Raw genomic sequence first — 24,348 nt, forward strand, 5'->3', positions numbered from 1 at the left:
AACTTTGATGTGTGTCCCTAGAGTAGAGAGAATGGTACAAAAAATAAAAAATAAAAAAAAGAATGGTGGCCAGATAACCAGCGATGATGGAGCTCACCCATGCCCCACCTCTGCTGCAGGTTTCCATCTGGCCAGACTAGTTCAAGCTAACAGGAAGGCCGCAGTAACTCAAATGACCATGTGTTACAACAGTGGTGTGCACAGGAGCATCTCCGAACGTGCAGTACCTTAAACCTTGAAGTGCAAGGGCTATAGCTACTGAAACCACAAATATGCACTCGGTAGCCACTTTATTAGGTACCGGAGATATGTCAGGCTGCTGCTTACCAATTACAGCTTGGCCTTTAACGCCATTGCTCCCTCAGTATTAACAACCAAGCTTCAAATCCTGGTCTTCTGCAAATGGATCTTCCAGTTCCTCAGTGGGAAACCTCAGTCTCCTCGCTGACGATCAACACTGGCACAACTCAAGGATGTGTGCTTAGCCCACTGCTCTACTCTCTCAACACCCATGACTGTGTGAATTAATTCTGGATTTCGGCAAGGGGAAGTTGGGAGAAGACACACCATCCTTGTGGAGGGGTCAGTGGTGAAGGGGTGAGCAGCTTCAAGTCCCTGGGTGCGAACATCTATTCTGGGCCCAAGGTACTCAGTAATTATGATGGATGCATCTCACCCTAACCATGGACTTTTTACTCTCCTCCCATCCGGTAGGCGCTACAGGAGCCTCCGCTCCCACACCAGCAGGCATAGGAAGAGTTTCTTCCCCGAGGCTGTGACCCTGCTGAACCTCTCATCACAGCGCTAAGCAGTATTGCACCCGTATTGTACTGTCTCACTACTTTTATATTTGTGTGCTGTACCACTTTTTTTATTTGCAGTTATTTTGTAAATAACACCATTCTTTGCATTTCTGGTCAGATGCTAGATGCATTTCATTGGCTTTGTATCTGTACTCGGCACAATGACAATAAAGTTGAATCTAATCTAAAGTGAGAGGCTGTCAAGAGCTTGAGAATATTTGGCGTATCACCGAAAACTTAGAAACTCTGCACAGGGTTGTAGCCCCATCACAGGGAAAACCCTCCCCACCATTGCTGGCATCTTCAAGAAGGCAGAATCCATCACTGAGGACCCCCACCTCCGGGACACGCTTTTTTCCCCCCTCGTTGCTACTGTGAGAAGAGCCTGAAGGCCAACACTCATCAATTCAGGAACAGCATCTTGCCCTCCGAACGGTCCACAAACCCACGGACACTTCTACATCATCACTTTGCTTTTCGCACTGTTAATTTATTCTTCAAATTTATAGTCATTTTCTATCTTTTCACTGTACAGCTGCCGCAAAACAATAAACTTAACATCATTAGGAGAGTGATGATGAACTCGATCTGTGATCGACGCCGTATTGCTCTCGGTCTCTAAACCAGCTAAATCTGGCGGAGATTTTCCAGCATTTTTCAGTCATTGTTCTAGATTGCCAGCATCTGCAGAAGTTTAGGTCACCATAAAAGTTCCAGGGAGTGGGAATGGGGAAGAGGGGGAGGGGAAGGGTCAGCTCCCAGAGTGAATGGCTGTGTCCTGGACAAGAATTACTGAAGAGCCAAGCGCCCTGTCCCAAATAGCTGCGTGGTTGTGACGACTTATCACCAGGAGCATCTGAGTGTCCCAATAGCTTAATGATGGAACCGGGTCCAGTCCCAGTGCTGGCCGGGAGCCTCAGCAGGTCTTCTACCCCTGTACCTTCTCCAGCAGGCTGCAGGCTTATCAAGTCCATCCCAGTCAGCTTCTGGGGGGCAGGCGGACGTATCGAGTCCGTAGCATCAAGTGCGCCCATCTCTTCTTCAAGGTCGCAAGAGTCTCAGCTCCACCACCCCCTTCAGGCAGTGCGCTCCAGATTCCAGCCAGCCTCTGGGAAGGAGAAAGACCTTCTCTGAATGCTCTAGACCTTGTCCCAACCATGAACCCTGTGGGTACAGGACATGTTACATGACCTATCCCATCCCTGTCCCTAAACATTCCAGGCACCACCACCACCCTATGTGTAAAATACTTCCCCTCTCCCCCATTTTCCTTGAACTTACCCTCTCCCTCAAATGCCTGTGCTCTGGTATTAAACATTTCCACCCGGGGGGGAAAAAGATACTGTCTACTCCCAACTTTGCTTCTCAATCTTAGAAACCTGTATCAGGTCTCCCCTCAGCCTCAACCGCCCCAGAGCAAACAATTCATGTTTGTCCAACCTCTCCTTATAGCTTGTACCTTTGAATCCGGGCAGCATCCCAGTGAACCTCTTCTGCACCCTCTCCAAAGACCCCACGTCTGCCTGTAATGGGGCGACCACAACCGCAGGTGCTGCCAATCCAGAGTTTTATACAGCGGCAACATAACTTCCTGATTTTCTACACAGCGGCCCAAGTGACGCAGGCAAGCATGCTGTCCGGCTTGTACAACACCCTATCAACCTGTGCAGCCACTTTCAGGGAGTCACGGGCTCGAACCCCAAGATCCCTCCGTGGAACAGCACTGTTAAGTGTGAAGGGTTACGTTGCAACTTTATAAAACTCTGGTTCGGCCGCAGCTGGAGTATTGCGTACAGTTCTGGTCGTCCCACTACAGGACAGATGTGAAGGCTTTGGAGAAGGTACAGAACAGGTTTACCAAGATGCTGCCTAGTTTGGAGGGCATGTGCTATCATCAGAGGCTGGACAAACTTGGGTTTCCTCTGGAGCAGCAGAGACTGAGGGGAGAGTTGATTGAGGTTTATAACGTTACAGGCGGCAGAGATAGAGTAGAGAGAGTATCTTCCTTACCAGGGTAGAAATGTCGAATACCAGAGGGCATGCATTGATGGTGAGAGGGGGTAGGTTCAAAGGGGTGTGAGGGGTACATTTTTTACTCAGAGAATGGTGGATGCCTGGAATGCGCTGCCTGGTAAACACATCAGAGACTTTTAAGAGACGTTTGGATAGGCACATAGATGTGAGGAATATGGAGGGATATGGACATGGTGTAGGTGGGAGGGATTAGTGTTTGGGTTTTTTTAAAATTATTTTTTAGCTGCTTCGACACAACGCTGTGGGCTGAAGTGCCTGTTCCCGTGCTGTACTGTTCTGAGTTCGATAGTATCACAGACTCACAGCACAAAACAGGTCCTTTGGCCCAAATGGTCCAGGAAAACCAAGGTTCCCCTCTAAGCCGGTCCCCATTAGCCTGTGTTGGTCCATATTCCTCTGAGCCTTTCCTATCCAAATGGTTTTTACAACGCTGTCAAAATCCCCGCCTGAGTCGCTTCTTCTGGTAAATCATTCCACACAGACACAAGAGACAGTGTAGTGGTTAGCGACCCGGGTTCGATTCCCGCCGCTGTCCGCGAGTTCTCCCCGTGACCGCCTGGGATTTCCCCGGTTTCCTTCCCTCCTTCCCCTGGTGCAAGGACGTACTGGCGGCTAGGTTAATTTAGTCACTGTAAAACTGCCCCCTGATTAGGCCAGGGATAAATCGGAGGGCCGCTGGGCGGCGAGGATCGTTGTCCTGTTCTGCACGGCATCTCGGGATGCCGGAAATCCAGAGGAACAAACGCAAAGTGCTGGAGGAACTCAACAGGGCAGGGAGCGTCTATTGAGGAGGATGAACAGTTGGATGGTGGAAGGTGGGATGAAGTGAGAAGCCCCCCCCGACCCACTTACCTCCCCCTCCCCACATTCTGGCTTCTTCCCCCTTTCTCTCCACACCTGGAGAAGGGCGTCAGCCCGAAATGTCAGCTGTTCATTCCTCTCCATAGATGCTGCCTGACCTGCTGAGTTGCTCCGGCATTTTGTCTGATGGCATTCCACGTAGATACCACCCTCTAGTTGGAAAAAGCTCCCCCTTGGGTTCCTATTAAATTCCCCTCTCACCTTAAACTCGTGCCCTCTAGTTCCTGATTCCCCATCCCGGGGGGGGGAACACTGTGCGTAATTTACCTGATCTCTGCCCCTCATGGTTTTGTACACCTCTATGCCACACTCTAATCCTCACTAGTCCAACCTCTCGCTGGAGCAGTTCCTTATCATACCAGTGCTGCCATTGGCAATGTACTGAGCCTTGATATTTGACCTTCCATAGTGCAACAGCGCACACTTGGCTAGATTAAATGCTACCTGCTGAATACTGCTCTCTCTCTGTTCACTGACAGTGCTGGACGTCGATCCCAGCCCCTTGCTTTGGTCTTACCTCGGTCACCGCGACCCTGGGTGACCGTCGATTCTGAGTCTGAGCTAAACCCCACACCTATCCCGTTTGTCCCCGTAAAACATTTTGCACCCTTTACAGCACAGAAACAGGCCCTCCGGCCCAACTGGTCGGTGCTGTAATCCTATTTGCCCATATTCATCTGCACCGTTCTGTTCAAGCTAATTGTGTTGTAATTGCCACCTCCTCTACCACCCTCGCTCGGCACAGATACGCCACACCCCCCTGCGTGAAAACCTAACCCCTCAGGCCCCCTCAAACCTGTGCCCTTAGTTTCAGAAATTCTACAAGATGTTGGTGAGGCGTAATTTGGAGTATTGTGCGCAGTATTGATCACCTACCGAAAGGGAAGATGTAAGTAACATTGAAAGAGTACAGAGACAATTTACAAGGATATTGCCAGGTCTGGAGGAAAGATATAGGGAAAGATTGAATAGGTTGGGACTGTATTCCTTGGAACACAGAAGATTGAGGGGAGATTTGATAGAGACATACAAATGTATGAGGGCTATAGATAGAGTAAGTGCAAGCAGGCTTTTTCCACTGAGGCTGGGTGAAACGAGAACTAGAGGTTATGGGTTAAGGGTGAAAGGTGAAATGCTTAGAGGAACATGAGGGGGATCCTCTTCACTCAGAGGGTCTCGAGACTGGAAGTAGTGCAGTGTGAGCTCAATTTCAACAAGAGAAGTTTGGATAGGCACATGGATGATAGGGGTACGGAGGGTTATGGTGCAGGTCGATGGAAGTGGGCAGTTTAAATGGTTCGGCATGGGCTAGATGGGCTGAAGGGCCTGTTTCTGTGCTCTTTCGATGGTTCACTTGGGAGACTGACAATCTACCCCATGTATGACCCTTGTGATTTTATACACATCGATAGGCTACGCCTCCAGGGAGAATGAATACAGGTTCAAGTTCTCAGCTGTGAACAGCACCAGCAGGCAGTCCTGATCCAACCACGTCAACACCTCTACTTCTCCGGAGGGTAAAGTTATTTCCGTGCCCCGTCCACCCTTTCGATTTTAATTTTTTACAGATTTGCCATAGGGAGCTTCCATCCAGCACTTCACAGGCTGGCATGGCATCTGCTCTGCCTGTGACCACAGGGAGCTGCACAGAGTTGTGCACGCAGCTCAGCACCTCACAGGAACCAGCCACAGTTCCACAGACTTCACAATGTCTCTGTCTCAGTAAAACAGGTCCCTTTTACACCCCCCACCCCCCGCACTTCCTCCTCTCCTCAAAGCCGTGCCCTACCCCGGGGTGAAACAACTCACCACTTAGTTCTTTCTGGGGACAGGCGAGTCAGAATTGGGGTGGGGAGGGGGGTGTCACACAGTCAATTACAGGTGACGTGGAGTCTGGAGTCAGTGCTCCAGACAACGCCTGTGCCGTATCTGGTCCTGACAGCCCTCCTGTCCATTTCCAACAAGGCCCGCACCCTCCCCAGCCATCGCCAAGCTTGCTTCTGGGAACATCGGGCTCAACCCTGGATAATCCAACCCCTGGGAGGCAGCCGGTCAGGCGGAACCGGTGGAGGGGTTCAAGCTGGTGACGGGCACTCGGGCCGAGGAGGGGGCAGAGAGAAAAGGGGGTGAAGGTTACGCAGAAGGTGCAGGTGGTACAGCACAAAACCAAAGGGCACAGGCTTGAGATGAGAGAGCAGGCACTTAGCAGGAGCCCGAGGGGCAACTTCTTCACCCAAACGGTGGTCCAGATATGGAACTGTCCCCACCCCTCTCCCCTCTACGTGGGTGAGGGGAGGAAGGGAGCTGATGGGAGCCTCGGTTGGGGTGCGGATCCTGCACTCTTTCTGCCCACCCGTCTCCCTCTCACACCCTGACATCTCCAATACGCTCCACCATAAAGGACATCTTCAAAAGGTGGTGCCTAGAATTGGCAGCCATCACTACGGACTCTCACTATCTGGGACACGTCCTTTTCTCATTACTACCAACGAGAAGGTACAGGAGCCTGAAAGCACACAGTCAATGGTTCAGGAACAGCTTCATCTTCTCTGCCATCACATTTCTGAATGCTACTCCCCTTTCAACTATATTTTATATATGCTAATTGGAATTTATGGTAATTTTAATGGCTTATCACCAACAAACACTAACAAACTTTGACAGGAATCCTGTTGGAAAGTCTTCTGTCCCCTCCTATCGGATTCCCCCTCATCTCTTCCACCAACTTCCCAGCTCTTTACTTCACCCCTCCCGCGCTCCCAGTCTCAACGATCACCTGCCAATTGGTACTTCTTCCTCCCCTACCCCCACCTTCTTACTCTGACTCTCCCTCCCCCCCTTGCCAGTCCTGATGAAGGGTCTCAACCCCAAAATGTCCACTGTTTCCTCTATTCCAAAGCTGCTGCCTGACCCGCCACGTCCTCCAGCACTTTACGTGTCTGGCTCTGGATTTCCAGGGTCCGCAGATTTTCCCGAGCTCCTGTTGGGAGAGCCCTGACCGGCTGCGTAAAGATCCACTACAGCAGCCGCAGAGAGCCGCGGACTCGTCCCTCCCCATCGCTGGGAGTGTCCACTAGGAGGCGCTGCGTCTAGGCGGCACCAACCGCCACCAGGGATCCCCCAGCGTCCGGGCCGTGCCACCTTTTCCCAGCTGCAAGCGGGCAGGAGGTGCAGAAGCCCAAAGTCCCACACCGCCAGGTACAGGAACAGCTACTTCCCTTCAACCTCCCGGTTCTTGTACCATCCCTGATTGCCACCTCACTGCAGCAATACCAGGGTTTCTGCACTGCAACCGGCTTTCTTCCAATTGCATTCTCTCTTGTAAAAATTGTGCATAAATTAGATTTCTCTTGTGATGCTGCTGCATGTAAGCTTTTCATTGCAACCATGCATGCGTGGTCCGAGCACCTCAACTTCCAATTGCCCTGCATCTGGCCCGTGTCCCTATCGATGTACCTGCCCAACAAACATTGAAACTTCGGAGGGTTTCCCTTACCTGCCAGAGCGTCCCAGCCGATATTCACGGAGCTGTTCCCTCCATCCCGGAGCAGGGGGTCTCAGGCCAGTGAAAACCGGTTCCTCTCCGCCTGGATGTAGCTGGAGTGTCTCTTGTCGTGTCTCTCTCTCTCTCTCTCTCCCTGCCCTCCCACCCCCCGGTTAGGAGCAGTGACTCAATGATTCCATTCTCAGGGATGGACCCAGTCACGAGTGGGCAGGAAGAGGGCAGTCAGGGGCAGAGAAAAAAGGCTTCCTCCCTCGGTTCAGTCTCCTGTTGCCTTCGGCGAGAGCCTCTGCTTCCACTCCACTGCACTGTGGCGGGGGGGGGGGTGTTCCTGTAAAGCTCTTCGAAACGCCTCCCACTGGGCAGGTAGTCGAGCGATTCACACAGGGGTAGGTCGGGGGGAGCTCCTCGTGGGGTGGTGGGGATCGTGCTTGAACTGGAGATGTCAGGGTGTGAGAGGGCGATAGGGAGACGTGGGTTGGGCAGAAAGAGTGCAGGGTCCACGCCCCCAACCGAGGCTCCTGTCAGCTCTCTCCCTCCCCTCCCCTCACCCACATAGAGGGGAGAGGGGTGGGGGCAGTTCACAGCAGCCTGTTAACCCACTGACCCCAAATATCACTGGGATGGGGGAGGGGTGAGAAACCACAAGGTCACGGGCGGAACATGCCAACACCACTCACACACACAGCAGACGAACAAGACCTTTCACGCACCCTCTTGTACTGAACTAATTAAGGTAATGGCTCTCTAACCCTTCTACCTCCACGATGTCAGTGCCCTGTCCATGTAGGAACCTTCTGCTTTATTTGTCTTCACCAGCAGCCCAGGGGCCCATCACCTCACACTGCACATCTGCTCTCTAACTCTTCCCCTCTCAACACAAGTGCACGCCCTCTGGTATTAAATGTTTCAAACACGGGGAAAAGATGCTGGCTGTCTACTCTATCTGTGCCCCTCAACATGATATAAACACCTATCAGGTCTCACTTTAGTCTCCACCGCTCCAGAGAAAGGCATCCGTTCGTCTTGCGAGACCACGGATCTGCACCTGGAAAGTCCTCACTCTCCAGGCAGGCCTGGGCAAGGTTGTATGAAAGACCAGCAGTTGCCCAAGCTGCAGGTCTCCCCTCTCCACGACACCGATGTTGTCCAAGGGAAGGGCATCAGGACCCATACAGCTTGGCACCAGTGTCATCACAGAGCAATGTGTGATTAAGTGCCTTGCTCAAGAACACAACACGTTGCCTTGGCTGGGGCTCGAACTCACGACCTTCAGGTAGCTAGTCAAACGCCTTAACCACTTGGCCACGTGCCCCAGAGGAAACAACCCAATTTTGTCCACCCTCTCCCTGATGCAGGAAGAACCCCGGCAAACCTCTTCTGCTTTCCCCAAAGCCCCCTTTATGTAACGGGGTGGCCAGAACTGAATGCAACACTCCAGAAGTGGTGGATCAAAGGCTGCAACACAGCTTCCCCACTTCTGAACTCAATGGCGATCAGTGGGCTGGACCAACCCGTCAACCTGTGGGGGATATGCTTAGGGAGCCTTGGGACACAACCGAACACACACACACACACACACGTGCGCAAGGGCAGCAGTGGAAGTCAGGATCGAACCCGGGTGTCTGCGGCTTGCAGGCACCCCCAGTGTACCATGCACGGTCCTGCTATTTAAGGAGGGATGCTGGTGCGTGAGAAACAGTCCAAAGGTTTCCTGTACGGGCAACAGGAAGCAGTGGGAGATCCGGAGGGGTCTGGACAGGGTGGGGATGGAGAGGAATGTGGCGGGAGGACGGTCAGGAGCCAAATTTGGGTTAAGGGGGTGCAGGAGGTGTCGGTGAGAATGTGCAGAGACTCTCAAACAGTGGGATCAGCGTGAGGCAGTGGACAATGTTCAGCAGGGACTTTCGCCCCTCTCACCTGGAGCTAAAGGAGTTAACAGGGGTCCAGAATGGAGTTAAAGCCAAAAGGTGGTAAATCTTTGGAATTCACTGCCGCAGATGCCCGTTGACTCCAAGTGTATTTACAGCAGAGGTGGAAAGGTTCTCACTTAGTAAGGTGAGAATGGGACTGAGAGGGGAAACAGTTGACTGCTGCAGCAAACTCGATGTCCGAATGCCTATGCCTTATGGTCTTACGGTCCAGAAAGAAGGTGTTCTTTTTAGTCTGGTAGAGGTCAGAATCCTGGGAGGAAACAGAGCACGATGCCCTGAAAGGCATGGGTAATGATTATGGTCGGTGCAGACACAAGGAAGGGTGCGATGAAGCTGGAGGGGATGTGAAAAAGACTCATGTGGCATGTTATAGTCAGTCATGGCGCAGAAACAGGCTCTTCAGCCCATCTATTCCATGCTGAACTATTTAACTGGCCAGCCCCATTAACCTGCACCCAGACCACAGCCCCCATCCAAACTTCTTGAAATCCAACCTGCCTCCGCAACTTCCACTGGCAGCTCATCCCACTCTCTCACAACCCTCTGAGTGAAGAAGTTTCCCCTCATGTTCCCCTTAAACTTTTCATCTTTCACCCTTAACCCACGACCTCTGGTTGTAGTCCCACCCAACACCAGTGGACAAAGCCGGTTACATTTACCCTCTCAATACCCCTCATAATTTTGTATACCTCTGTCAAATCTCCCCTCAATCATCTACGTTCTAGGGAATGAAGTCCCAACGTATTCAATCTTTCCCTATCACTCAGGTCCTCAAGTCCCTGCAAAATCCTTGTAAATTTTCTCTGTACTCTTTCAATTTTATTGACATCTTTCCTGTAGGTAGGTGACCAAAGCTCCACACAACACTCCAAATTAAGCCTCACCAATGTCTTATTTAACTTCAACATAACTTCCCATCTCCTGTACTCAGTACTTTAACTTCTGAATGCCAAAATCTTTCTTTACAACCCTATCTACCTGTGACGCCACTTTCAAGGAATTATGGATCTGCATTCCCAGATCCCCCTGTTCTACCGCACTCCTCAGTGCCCTATCATTCATTGTGCCAAGTCCTATCCTGGTTTGTCCCCACAAAGTGTAATTCCTCACACTTGTCTGCATTAAATTCCATCTGCCACCTTTCAGCCCATTTTCCAGCTGGTCCAGAACCCGCTGCAAGCTCTGATCGTCTTCCTCGCTGTCCGCTACACACCCAATCTTGGTGTCAACTGCAAATTTGCTGATCCAGTTAACCACATTATCATCCAGATCACTGATACAGATGGCAAACAACAATGCACCCAGCACCGATCTCTGCGACACTCCGCTAGTCACAGGCCTCCAGTCAGAGGGGCGACCACCTACCATCACTCTCTGGCTTCTCCCACCAATCCAATCTTCCACCTCATCGTGAATGCTGAGCGACTGAAACTTCTTGTAGGACCTTGCTAAGCTCCATGCAGACAACATGCCTTGCCTTCAATATTCCTGGTAACGTCCTTGAAAAACCCTTGAAGCTAAGAGTCAATCTTCCACACACAGAGCCACGTTGACCATCCCTAATCAGTCCCTGTCTACCCAAATATTAATATATCTGTCCCTTAGAATATTTTCCAATAACTTACCCACTGCTGAAGTCAGGCTCACTGGCCTATAATTTCCTGGCTTAATCTTTGAGCCTTTCTTAAACAACGGAACAACACTCGCCATACTCCACTCCACCAGCGGCTCACCTGTGGCTAAGGATGTCTTAAATACCCCTGCAGTTTCTACACTTGCCTCCAACAGGGACTGAAGGGACACACTGTCAGGTGCTGGGGATTTATCCACCCTCATCTGCCTCAGGACAGCATAAACCACCCCCCCTCTGTAATCTATAAAGGGTCCATGTCCTCACTGCTGCTCACACCAGATGCAAAAAAAATCCACTGAAGACCTCCACGTATAGATAGCACTGATCTTCCACAGGACCAATTTTGTCCCCTGCTATCATTTTGGTCTTAATATATCTGTAGAAGCCCATAGGATTCTCCCTCACCTTGTCTGTAGAGCAACCTTTTGCCTTCTAGTCTTTCTGATTTCCTTTAATGTTCTCTTGCATTTCTTACACTGCTCAAGCACCTCACTTGCTCCTACCTGCCACACACCCACTTTTCCTTAAACAGGGCCTCAGTATCTCTTGAAAGCCAAGGTTCCCAAAACATGTTACCCTGACAAGAACATACAAACTCTGTACTCTCAAAACTGCACTTCTGAAGGCCTCCCACGTACCAAGTACACCTCAGCTGGAACACAACCTGACCCAATCCACGCTTGGCAGACAGCATCGAAACTCGGTTTTCTCCCAGCTTAGAATCCCAACCCGACGACTGTAATTATCTTGAAACTGATGACATCGTATTGCCAGGGCTGGACAGGCTGCAGCTGTTTTCCCAGGAGCCAAGGACGCTGGAGGGGGCCTGACAGGGGCACAGATAAGGTGGAAGGTCACAGTCTTCTCCCCCCAGGGAAGGAGAGTCAAGAAGTGAGGGCACAGGTTTCAGGTGAGAGAAGAAAGACCGAAAGGGTCACAATTTCCACCCAGAGGGTGGTCCGTATGTGGAACGAGCTGCCTATGGGAGTGGGGCAGGCAGGTACATTACCGACCCAGACGCAAAACTAGGCCGGGGGTGGGGTTGTAGAAATGGGACGTTAGGGAGCAGGTTGTCCAAAGATGGGTGCGATTCAGAGAGGTTGGGGATTGGGGTAACAACTCTGTACAGGTTTGTTGGGACAAAGGGCCAGCCGCCATGCTGTGTGACCCCTGACCCAATGACGTGCGGGGTCGTGGGTCAATCTGCTGTGATCTGCCTCCTCCTTAGCGTGTGGGTGAGCGCTATGAACCATTGGGGCGGGGGGGGAGATTTGGAACCTAAATTAGGATGGGTCAGTTGGGCCGAAAAGCCTTTTCTGCGCCCCCTGTCGCTGAGTCTCTAACCGTTGGGGGGCTGGGGGAAGAGGGAGCTGCATCCGCACCCCCCCACCCCCACAAGTCTCCCGCCCCACCCAGTCAGCGGGTCAGTCCCGAGTGTGGATCTGCTGGTGCCTCAGCAGGTTGGAGGACTCGGTGAAGCCCTTGCCGCACTCGGCGCAGACGAAGGGCTTCAGGCCGGTGTGGGCGGGCAGGTGCCGCCGCAGGTGGGACGACTGCGAGAACTCCAGGCCGCAGACAGGGCAGGCGAAGGGCCGCTCGCCGGTGTGCACCCGCTGGTGCCGCAGGAGGCTGGAGGAGTGGGTGAAGCCCTTGCCGCACTCGGGGCAGGTGAAGGGCCGCTCGCCGGTGTGGACCCGCCGGTGCTGGCTGAGGTGGGAGAGGCGGGTGAAGCCCTTGCCGCAGTCGGGGCAGGAGTAGGGGCTCTCGCCGGTGTGGACGGTGCGGTGGGCCAGCAGGCTGGACGACTGGGTGTAGCCCTTGCCGCAGATGGGGCAGGTGAAGGGCTTCTCGCCGGTGTGGACGAGCCGGTGCCGTCGCAGGCCGGAGGTGCGGGCGAAACCCTTGCCGCAGACGGGGCAGGCATGGGGACGCTCGCCGCTGTGGACTCCCCGGTGCTGGGCCAGGTCCCGGGGGCTGCGGAAGCTCCTGCGGCAATCGGGACAGCTGTGGAGACGCCCCCCGTCCCCGGCAGACCCCTTCACCCGCCCCACGCAGTTGGGGCATTCCTTGCCTCTGGGGTCTCTGCCACACCGGGGGCAAGGAGAGGGGGCCGAGGCATGTAGCCGCAAGTGTTCCTTCAGGTGCTGGGCCGTCTTGAAGGCCTTGCCGCAGCGGGTGCAGAGGAAGGGCCGCTCGCCGGTGTGGACCCTCTGGTGGGCCAGCAGGTTGCCGGAGCGGGTGAAGCCCTTGCCGCACTCGGCGCAGGTGAAGGGCGTCTCGCCGGTGTGAATGCGTCGGTGCGCCTCCAGCAGCCTCGGGTAGAGCCAGGACTCGCCGCACACCTCGCACTGGTAGGTCTCCGGCCGGGCGTGCTCGCGGGCGTGGGCCTGCACCTCCTCCAGGCGGGTGAAGCTCAGCCCGCACACCGAGCAGATGTGGTTCTCCCCCTCCTCCTCCGCCGCCGCGCTCCGCTTCCCGCTTTCACTGTCCATAGCCAGGGTTCTCCGTTCCCAGGGATCAGGTCCAACCCTCTTCTGTCAGTAGGCCTGGCTCCCCAGCCTGCATATGGGTCTTCGTCCGAGCTCTGTGGGTGGTGCAGAGAGAGGGGCGAAATGAGCCATAATTGTAATGGGAGCATGCTCGTTGGAAAGGGGGCAGGAGAGCTTTACCAGGGTTCTGCCTTAATTTCCTCCAAGAGGACCACAACCTTGTCATTGGGTTTGAAAGCTCTCCTGCCTCAATGACCCGGAGAGCTGTGTGGGCTGCAGTCAGCGCTGTGTGCTTTGGCTCTCGGGCGGGTCAACCATGCCAAACAGGTCAAAGGGTAGAGGACAGACCCTCCGGGTCTGGGGGTTCAGCTCAGGGCCAACAACCCCGACTGGTCAAACAAAGTTGTTACAGCGAGAGGGCGCGGGAAATCCAGGACGGCCGCTCGCCACTGCGCATGCTCGCAGGGACAGTAGCCCCGCCCCTCGGGGCTGCCAATCAGCCCGCCGCGCGCCTGCGCGTTGGCCGCCCCGCGCACTCCTGGCCCACCAGCGCTGGCGGGGGTGGTCATGAGCGAGGGGGGACGGGGTTGTGGGTGCGGCGGCTCCTCACCGGATGGCAGCTGGCAGGTGCCGGGGGAGGGCTGGGGGTTGCGGGAGGGGCGAGGGTCCCGGGATCGTACCTACCTGACGCTCCCGGTGCCGAGCGAGGCCTCTTCAAGCTGACCGCGGCTCCCCCTCACGTGACCCCCGGCGAGACGCCGGGCGGACGGCATCACGTGACTAAACAGAGCGCTTCCGCCCGCTAGGCGCCGTCCACGTTATGGAGCCCCCCCCCCAACCAAACTCACCACACACACAGTTGACCAATTGGAGCTGGCTTATCCAGGATACGGCCGCTGACCAATCACCGTGGCCGCGAGCATGGTCCCGCCTTCCTCTCTGAGGTTCACCAATAGGGCAGAGCCGCACGGTTGAGGAGACGTGTCAACGGGCTGAGAGCTAAAGATGCAACCAATGTCAAGCCCGGCTGGCTAGTTGACGGACTAATCAACCAACCAGACAGCAGTAAGGTGTACCGCCTCCTTTCCTGCTGGGCAATCAGCCTGCAGCCTCCGACCAATCAGAGCACAAGCACGGTCATCATCTTGACCCATAGACAATCTTCTCCTTTGTTGGGGCGCCTTTGCGCCAGGAAAACGGCTCCAGCCTCTCCATCCAAAACCGTGAGACAGGAGCTGAATTCGGCCCATCAAACCTGTTCCAGCATTCCGTCATCTCTTCCTGCCTTCTCCCGTTATGTCCCACCAAGACAAGAGATTCTGCAAATCTGCGCTCACGCAGAAACTGCTGAAGGATCATAGCCAGCCAGGCAGCATTTATCCAGAGGAATAAAGATTTGACCTTTCGGGCCAAGACCCGTTATCAGGACTGAGAAGGGTCAGAGCCAGGAAAATGTAGGGGGGAGGAGAGGAGCGGGAGGAATGGAAGCTGGCATGTAATAAGTAAAACCAGGTGGGGGGGGGGATGTTATAAGGAGGCAGGGAGGTGAGAGGTGGAAATGGTAAAGGGCTGCAGAAGGAATCTAATAGAAGTGAACACTAGACCAAGGAGGAGGGGAATCAGAGAGAGGTGATGGGCAATGAGGGTAGGGGAGGAGAAGAGAGAGGCAAGAGAGTAACCAGAGAGGGGAATTAAAAAAAAATAAAAGGAGTGGGGAATAGAAATGACCAGAAGTTAGAGAAATTAATGTTCATGTCATCAGGTTGGAGGCTACCCAGGCAAATACGACGTGCTGCTCCAGCCTGAGCTGGGCCTCATTGTGGTAGAAGAGGTGACCATGGACAAACATAGGAAGTTGAAATGGAAAGCGTGGCCACTGGGAGTGCCTCCCTTACGCAGCAGATGAAGCAAAGTGCTCGATGAACCTGCCGCCCCCCCCCCCGAATATATGTTGGGACGCCCGGATGTAGAGGAGGCCGCACCAGGAGCACTGGGTACAGTAGATGACCCTGACAGGCTTGCAGGTGAAGCATCTCACCGGGAAGCACTGTATTGGGCACCTGAATGGTGGTCAGGGAGGAGGTGTAGCTGCAGGTTATACGTTAATCTATTTTCCCATTCTGGTGGGTCTGTCACCCCACCTCTTCTCCCCTGCCCTGATGACCAACCCATCAACTCCTTCAGTTCCTAATTCTTCCCTGCACCCTTTCAGATTCTGTCTTCTCTACCACTTCCACCTATCATTTGCCAGCTTAATACATCTCCCCAGGCCCACACACATGCACATTGACCCTCAACTATCATATACATTACATTACAGTATTATCATTTTTTTTTTCTCCGCAGTAGCTGGTAAAACCTGAAGTACGGACATAGCCAAGCACACTCATTTCTCACAACACGCTGGAGGAACTCAGCAGGTCGGGCAGCATCCGTGGATACAATCAGTGAGTGTTGCTTTGACCCCAGCATCTGCAGAGTATTTTGTGTTTACACTCATTTCTCAATTGCTTGGATCTTTAAGACTATTCTAGTGGTGTTTAGTATTGTGGCTTTCCTAATTGTTTAATGTCATTGTGTGGTGTCTTTGGGATGATACCAGTTGTAGATATTACTATTGGGACAAAGTAATCCCTGTTCATGTTCCATAGTTTTTCAATTTCCTCTGCTAATTCTTCCAAATTAATTTAATTTTTAAAATCTGGTGTTATTCCACATTGATTTATGTAGGTTATGTGTGTTTAGAATGGCTATATCTATTCAGTGATTTGTTCTTGTTTGTTTATCCCGTGTTATCATATCCAGACGGTTATTCTGGATTGCCCTATCTGGAATAACCACCATTATATTGTTATTATTCTCCTGTCTTTTCAGGGCGGTTGGCAGTCCAATTTAAAGGGGAATTACTGCCACCAAAAGGATTGTGCTTTCCTGCTCTCTTCCAAACAGAAAACTGAATCCAGTACCATAAGATGCTCCAAGAACTTGGCAGCCCGAGAACAGCGGCAACGGCCGAGTGCTCTCTCCTCCTCTCCAGCCGTTAGAACTCCAGGGCTGCGATCCAATGTGCAGCCTGCGATTGCTAACGGGATCACGGTGCACGCTCGAGAGTTACTCTCTCAAGCCAGCACCTGGACTCCAAATCCTGTTCATGATGAAGAAAATGGCAGGGGAGGGGGTGTTGTACTCTTCCACCAACCCTACCTCTTCAGTCAGGCTTCTGCCTCGTTCCTTTTCAGATGAGGGGCTTTGGCTTGAAAATTTGCCTGCATTTCTCTCCACAGACGCTGCCTGCCTTGCTCAGTTCCTTTGACATCGTCTCTGTGTTTCTGAGATTTCCAGTACCTTCAGATTCTCGTCTGTCTCTGATTTAGAAGGAGAGGTTGGACAGACGGGCGCGGTGGTATACTTATGACGGGTAGGAAGTACAGAAATAGATTTCTAGGCATTTGTGAGGATTTCTTTCCCCCCACTCAGAGGCTGGTACCTGGAATACACAGAGGGGAAACTTCTCTTTGGTCTGATATGGGAGCCATAAGGCACAGGGGCAGAAATGAACCCTTCCACCCATCGAGTCTGCTCTGCCATTCCATCATGGCTGATTTATTATCCTTCTCAACCCCTTTCTCCTGCCTTCTCCTGTAACCTTTGACACTGACTGATTAAGAACCTATCAACTCCTACTTTAAATATACTCAATGAGTTGGCTTATGGCAATAAATTCCACAAATTCCAGCGAGATAGTGTGTAATACAAGGGAGCTTCACACTGTTGCCTGACCCTCTGGCATGTGTGGAGGGAGATTCACTCTGTGTCTGACCCCGGGAGTGTGTGATGGGACGGTGTGGAGGGAGATTCACTCTGTGTCTGACTCCGGGAGTGTGTGATGGGACGGTGTGGAGGGAGCTTCACTCTGTGTCTGACCCAGGGAGTATGTGATGGGACGGTGTGGAGGGAGTTTCATTCTGTGTCTGACCCTGGGAGTATGTGATGGGACGGTGTGGAGGGAGTTTCACTCTGTGTCTGACCCCAGGAGTGTGTGATGGGACGGTGTGGAGGGAGATTCACTCTGTGTCTGACCCCGGGGGTGTGTGATGGGACGGTGTGGAGGAAGTTTCACTCTGTGTCTGACCCCGGGAGTGTGTGTTGGGTCGGTGTGGAGGGAGTTTCACTCTGTGTCTGACCCCGGGAGTGTGTGATGGGACAGTGTGGAGGGAGATTCACTCTGTGTCTGACCCCAGGAGTGTGTGATGGGACGGTGTGGAGGGAGTTTCATTCTGTGTCTGACCCCGGGAGTGTGTGATGGGACGGTGTGGAGGGAGTTTCACTCTGGATTAACTCTCTCATCACTAATTTTGTTCCTGGACCTTGCTCTTTGTGAGTTTTGTAAATGACTTGGGTGACAAAGCTTAACAATGTGTAACCCTCACTGTCGGTTTGTAATGAGTTAGTTCTTACTATGAATACTAACCAACAAGATAACTCGACAATACATGGGAGTAACAACGAAAGTGTCACTATCAATAAATAAATGGTTCTACACTAGATATCATTTAGATTAACACAAAAACATAAAAGTTTTTATGTTCTTTTCAGGGAAAATAAGACAATTACCTGTATGAATAACTGACGCACACATACAAACTTACCATTCAGCAGAAAGAAGTAATTCAGCTCACACCTGTATAAACTTAGGTTAAAATTGTATTGACAAAATATTTTAAACTTTAACAATCAAAATAAAGGAAAGGACCTACTTATATACAAGTTTATATCACGTACTAATTGTTGGAGCTGATTGGTCACATAATCAATCCAGTTTGCTTCACTTCATTCACTCACGGTACCGACATGATTCCAGTTCCAGCAGGAAGAAATATCCACGTAACATCCGAGGAAAAAGGCATCGAGCTTCCTCCAGCGTTGTGTGCTGTTGGAGGCACCTGCACATTCTCCATGAGACCAAAGCCTGCATGAAGGTTTTCCAGCAGCAGCTTCCGTCCTTCCAAACGGGTCCTGGGAGCGTTTCACCGAATTCTCCCATCGCATTTGTTATCCGCTTCCAGTTCCCTTCTTTCTCCTGCAAAAAAAATGGCAACCCGTTCTCTCCCCCACGCTCACTCTAGAATGATCCCAAACAAATCCTATTTGCTAATTCAACAAGCCCAACTTATTAATTGACCTAATTTTTATTTTAAAACAAAAAAAACACACTTCACTGCATTTTGAGCAAATACCCAACAGCGTAACTGTCTAAGACCGGGGGGTTACAGATGTGTTGGCAAGTTTGCAGATGGTTAGAGATGCTGTGGATCAGGTAGGAGGTTGTCTTAGGTTACGACAGGAAATTGATAGGAAGTGACAGATGGTAAAGTGTCCGGAGATACCCTTTGGAAGGTTTTGACCTTGAAGGAAGAGCACAGGGAAATTGACAGGATTCTTAGCAGCCTGAAGGACCAGATGAGCTTCACATCCATGGGTCGCTGAAAGTTGCAGCACAAGTTGACAGGATGGTTGAGAAGGCATTTGGCATGCTGGCCTTCACTAGTCAAGTGATTTGGGTTCAAAAGCCACAAAGTAATGTTGTGGCTGAGAAAACTCTTGCTACGACCACACTTGGGAGTGTTATGTTCTGTTCTGGCCGCCTCATTAGGGAAAGATGTGGAACCTTTACAGAGTGTGCAGAAGAAATTGGCCAGGATGCTGCTTGGATTGGAGAGCACGTCTTGTGAGGATAGGTCAAGCAAGCTATGGATTTTATCTTCGGAGCAAAGGAAAATGAGAGGCAACTTGGTAGAGGCATATAAGAGAACAAGAGGCATAGATAGAGTGGACAGACAAAGACTTTTTCTCCAGTGCAGAAGTGGCTTAAAGTGTGCTCCTTATATACGAGGCATAATTTTAAACTGGTTGGAGGAAAGTACAGTGCCGATGTCAGATGTAGGCATTTAACACGGAGAGCGGTGGGTGTATCGAACGCACTGCCAGGGCGGTGGTGGAGGCAGATACACTGGGGAGATTTTGGAGGCTCAGACAGCAAGAGGAATGAACGGACAATAGAGGGTTAAGTGGGAGGGTGGGGTCAGATTGGTCATAGGGGTCAGATCTGATTTATTTTTAAAACCGCAACATTGAAATACGGACTAGAATTTTGCACAGCTACCATAACTAACATTCACAAAATGCCACACTAGATACGGTCCCCAGCTATTCCACCTCTCCCACCCTCCGAGTCCCAGAGTATCCCAGCCTGGAACATAGCAGGAAGTCCTGGATTGTCACTGGGTCCAAATCCCAACACTCTGAAATCTATTCATCCCCTCACAGGAAGGCTGTGGAGACCCTGGGCTGAAGGGTGTGGAGATGCCATCTGGTTTAGAGGGCAGGAGCTATAAAGGGGACAAACTTGGGTTACTTTCTCTGAAGCAGCAAATGATGAGGGGAAACCTAGTTTATACAGGCAGAAAGTCTGTGTAACGGAATGTGAGGAACACTCTACCATGTGGCGTGGTACAGGCTGGTACAGTAAGGGCATTTTAGAGACTCAGACAGCAACTTGGGTCAAAGAAGAACACGAGATTATGTGGGAGGGAAGCGTTAGATCAAAATGTTAGTACAGCATTAAGGGCCGAAGGGCCTGTACTGTTCCCTGTTCTAATGTCTCAAATAAACAGGTCGTGTATTCTAAAGAACACTGATTTAATTTTTCAATAGCCATTCCAATACCAATTTCACCACTTCCCATATCTACAGTTGAAGTCAGAAGTTTACATACACTCAGATTGAAGTCATTAAGACTCATTGTTTCACCACTCCACAGATTTCATATTAGCAAACTATAGTTTTGGCAAGATGTTGAGGACATCTACTTTGTGTATGACACAAGTGATTTTTCCAACAATTGTTTACAGACAGATTATTTCACTTTTAATTGACTATATCACAATTCCAGTGGGTCAGAAGTTTACAAACAAAATCAAAAGAATTCAGCCAAGACCTCAGAATAAAAATTGTGGACCTCCACAAGTCTGGTTCATCCTTGGGAGCAATTTCCAAATGCCCAAAGGTACCACGTTCATCTGTACAAACAATAGTACGCAAGTATAAACACCATGGGACCACGCAGTCGTCATACCGCTCAGGAAGGAGACACATTCTGTCTCCTAGAGATGAACGTACTTTGGCACGAAAAGTGCAAATCAATCCCAGAACAACAGCAAACGTACCTTGTGAAGATGCTGGAGGAAACAGGTAGACAAGTATCTATATCCACAGTAAAACGAGCCCTATATGGACATAACCTGAAAGGCTGCTCAGCAAGGAAGAAGCCACTGCTCCAAAACTGCCATGAAAAAGCCAGACTACAGTTTGCAAATGCACATGGGGACAAATATCTTACTTTGGAGAAATGTCCTCTGGTCTGATGAAACAAAAATTGAACTGTTTGGCCATAATGACCATCGTTATGTTTGGAGGAGAAAGGGTGAGGCTTGCAAGCCAAAAAACACCATCCCAACCGTGAAGCATGGGGGTGGCAGCATCATGTTGTGGGGGTGCTTTGCTGCAGGAGGGACTGGTGCACTTCACAAAATAGATGGCATTATGAGGAAGGGAAATTGTGTGGATATATTGAAGCAACATCTCAAGACATCAGCCAGGAAGTTAAAGTTTGGTCACAAATGGGTCTTCCAAATGGACAATGACCCCAAGCAAAGCTCCAAAGTTGTGGCAAAGTTGCTTAAGGACAATGAAGTCAAGGTATTGGGAGTGGCCATCACAAAGCCCTGACCTCAATCCGATAGAAAATTTGTGGGCAGAACTGAAAAAGCGTGTGCGAGCAAGGAGGCCAACAAACCTGACTCACTTACACCAGTTCTGTCTGGACGAATGGAACAAAATTCCAGCAACTTACTGTGAGCTTGTGGAAGGCTACCCAAAACATTTGACCCAAGTTAAACAATTTAAAGGCAACGCTACCAAATACTAACAAAGTGTCTGACCCACTGGGAAAGCGATGAAAGAAATAAAAGCTGAAATAAATCTATACTCTTTACTATTATTCTGACATTTCACATTCTTAAAATAAAGTAGTGATCCTAACTGACCTAAAACAGGGAATGTTTTCTAGGATTAAATGTCAGGAATTGTGAAAAACTGAGTTTAAGTGTATTTGGCTAAGGTGTTTGTAAACTTCTGACTTCAACTGGACAGTAACAAAACGACACAACAAACACAGCCCTGGTCTAATCCAACGGCGACCCCCACAACCACGACTCCTCCCCCGCCCTCCGAGCCCCACAGTGTCCCAGCCTGGAACATCTCAGCCAAGCGTGTACCGTCACCGCGTCCAAATCCCAGAGCCCCCGACTACAGAGCTCATCCCTTCACAGGAGGGGTTGGGGGGCTCTGCACCAGGATGCTGTGTGGAGTGGAGGGGCAGCCTGGAAAAACTTGGGTTACATTGTCCGGAGTGCCAGAGGCTGAAGAGAGACCTGATAGAAGTTTACAGGATTTCAAGAAAGACAGATGGAGCAGACAGTCAGAATCTTTTTACCAGGGAGAAATGTCTCAGACTAGAGGGTTTGGAGTTGAGGTTTAGGGAGATGTGGGAGACAAGTTGCTTTTTACTTCCATAGTCAGTCATGGGTACCGTGGATATGCTGCCAGTGTGGTGGTGAAGCAGGTATGACAGAGGAGTTTAAAAGACCATTAAATTGGCACTCCGATATGCAGGGAATGGTGTGATCTGGACATTGTGTAGGCGGGGGGGATGAGGTGTCAGCATAGCACCGCGGGCCGAAGGGCCTGAACCGACCACATTTACACTGACCCATCTCACTCTCCCCACACAGTTCACTGCCAGAGGCACACGTCCACGTTCACACATCTGCCGTGGGTAACTCAATTACAGCAGCATTACATCCCCGTCAACAACACCCCCCCCCCCAGTCTATCCCTAACGTAGGACGAAACCAGAACAGAGACACACACACACATACAGACAGCACCTGAGGGTGGGGTGAGTGTGCTAGTGGGGCCCTCCCACAATTGGGACAGGTAGAGAGATGCTCTCCCATGTTGGTCTGCGGCAGTTCCAGAGCCGTGATGGCCCAGTGAACTTGTTGTTCCCACGGACGCAGAAGGTGAAGGACTCCTCCCGGATGTGGATCGGCCGAGAGTCCATTAGCTGGATGGAGTTGATGAGGGCCTTGCCACACTCGGGGCAGGAGAAGGGCTGCTCGCCGGTGTGGGTGTGCCCATGCACTGCCAGGTGCGAAGAGTGGCCGTAGGCCGTGCCGCGTTCGAGGCAGCAGAAAGGCCGCTCGCCGGTGTGGGTCCTCCGGTGCTGAAGGAGGTGTGAGGAGCGAATGAAGCTCTTGCCGCACTCGAGGCAGGAGAAGGGGCGCTCGCCGGTGTGGGTGCGCCGGTGCACTGCCAGGTGTGAGGAGTGGCCGTGGGCCTTGCTGCAGTTGGGGTAGGAGAAGGGCCGCTCACTGGTGTGGCTGCGCAGGTGTGCCTGCAGGTGAGGAAAGCTGCTGAAGGCCTTGCCACACTCGGGGCAGGTGATGCTCTTCTCTCTAGTGTGGATCTGCTGATGCTAAGAGGGGTCCTGGCTGCTCTTCAAGGCCTTGCTGCAGTCGTCACACCTGAAGGGCCCAATCTCAGTATTACCCAGCATGGACTGGTCAGGAGAAACCTTCCCACACAATGTGCAGGAGGACAGGCCTTCCCCGTAGGGTGTACCCCCCAGCACACCCTCAGAGACAGGCATGTCCGTGAGGACATCACAGGGCTCTCCTTCCATCAGTCATTGTCTGCTGTTTGTCAGACCCTGGCACTCCTGAGTCAGTCTGCAATATCTTGGTGTGAATGTTTGGCTTCAATTTTCTTTGCTCTTTGCTCTACGCAAGCTTGGTGACACTGGTGTGGATATGAACATAGAAAGTGAGGCTTTCTCAGCAGTCTCTATACCTGAAAAGACAAATAGAAGACTTCTAAGTATGAGTTCATGGTGATTATGTTATAACCTGTGCCTCTAACTGTAACACATAATTCTGTTTTACCACTTTACGTTGACATGATCTGTCTGAACAGCACACATACCAAATATTTTTCAAGATATCAAGTGACAGCAATAAATCAAAACCTGTACCACTGTGCGAAAGTTCACAAATGGTTCTGACTCCCAAATCCAGGTCCGTTCTTTCACCTACTTCCTTGCAACCCAACAAATGTATGTATCTGTCCTCTGCTCAAAGGCATATTAGACTGCAATATTTTTTAAAAATTACCACAGACACTAAAAAGCTAGTGATCTAAAATCAAACCATTCAGGGTAAAGTGAATGAAGAATAATCAGCGGAGAGCCTGATGCGAACTTGGGTTTCCGAACGTCAGTAGAAGGCGGATGGCGGAGACGTATCCCATGATGCCTTGCGCGCCAGAAATCGCTCTATCTCATTAGCCCGGGAGCTCCCCAGATCTGCTGTAGTACGCATGCTCGAAGTTCGGGCCTCGCACCGTTGTGAACCCTGGTCGGTGGACACGACGTGGCCGCAGCTTCCCACTCAGCCGCGGGGTGGAAGTCACCAGCGGGAACCAGTCAAGATTGGGAGTGGGGGGATCCCAGTTTTCACACCGACTGGGCAGCCCCGCAACCGGAAAGCAGACGCCGCCGCAGCCCGTTGGCCGAACCGACCCCCCACGTGATCCCAGCGCCCGCCCACATGTACGTCATTGCAACCGCCCCCCACCCCAGTTGGCACCTGATTAACAGGCTCTCTCGCCAATCCGGACGCCCGATGGGCAAAATCCTCCCAACCAATGGGAAAGCCGGGTGGGCGTTACCAGGCCCGGCGGAGCAAACGTGCCCGGTGCCGGTGTCCATCAATGGACTGTTATTGAGTTGGTCACATGGACCAAGATGCTGTAAGACAAACTTCTCATGCTGTTAAAATGAGGAGGAAAGAACAGAATGCAGGATTCATAAAGAAAGTGCATTGCAGGCAAAAATAAGGTGCGAGGTCAATCTCCATAATCTCAGTTGCCCAGCTGTGTTTCCTCGGTTTCCATTAGGTAGGAGGCGCAGATA

At 51.5% G+C, this 24,348-nt stretch overlaps 2 protein-coding genes across 3 annotated transcripts; both read right to left on the minus strand.

Annotated features, from left to right (window-relative positions):
- Positions 1-1,265: 1,265 nt before the first annotated feature.
- LOC140203859 (uncharacterized) lies at positions 1,266-14,109 on the minus strand. Of its 2 annotated transcripts, none has more exons than XM_072270000.1 (3): positions 13,941-14,109; positions 7,195-13,351; positions 1,266-1,911 (listed from the first exon to the last, which is right to left on the minus strand). In XM_072270000.1, the coding sequence occupies exon 2, from the start codon at positions 13,257-13,259 to the stop codon at positions 12,192-12,194; it is 1,068 nt and encodes a 355-aa protein (XP_072126101.1). In that variant the 5' UTR covers positions 13,260-13,351; positions 13,941-14,109; the 3' UTR covers positions 1,266-1,911; positions 7,195-12,191. The 2 variants fall into 2 exon arrangements, with proteins under 2 accessions (XP_072126101.1, XP_072126102.1); XM_072270001.1 differs by having other exon boundaries at positions 1,266-1,967.
- Positions 14,110-17,966: 3,857 nt separating this feature from the next.
- LOC140203535 (uncharacterized) lies at positions 17,967-23,994 on the minus strand. The gene is made up of 2 exons (XM_072269594.1): positions 23,896-23,994; positions 17,967-22,854 (listed from the first exon to the last, which is right to left on the minus strand). The coding sequence occupies exons 1-2, from the start codon at positions 23,992-23,994 to the stop codon at positions 22,285-22,287; spliced, it is 669 nt and encodes a 222-aa protein (XP_072125695.1). The 3' UTR covers positions 17,967-22,284.
- Between the last annotated feature and the right edge of the window lie 354 nt (positions 23,995-24,348).

Source organism: Mobula birostris, chromosome 10, assembly GCF_030028105.1.
Source record: "Mobula birostris isolate sMobBir1 chromosome 10, sMobBir1.hap1, whole genome shotgun sequence".
Lineage (NCBI taxonomy): Eukaryota > Metazoa > Chordata > Chondrichthyes > Myliobatiformes > Myliobatidae > Mobula > Mobula birostris.

Excerpts from the sequence above, each read along its gene's own strand:
- LOC140203535 (XM_072269594.1), bottom strand. The coding sequence starts at position 23,994 with ATGACGTACATGTGGGCGGGCGCTGGGATCACGTGGGGGGTCGGTTCG. Across the intron at positions 22,855-23,895 it reads GTTGCGGGGCTGCCCAGTCG|CATCAGCAGATCCACACTAG; the intron begins GTGTGAAAACTG and ends GACCCCTCTTAG.
- LOC140203859 (XM_072270000.1), bottom strand. The coding sequence starts at position 13,259 with ATGGACAGTGAAAGCGGGAAGCGGAGCGCGGCGGCGGAGGAGGAGGGG.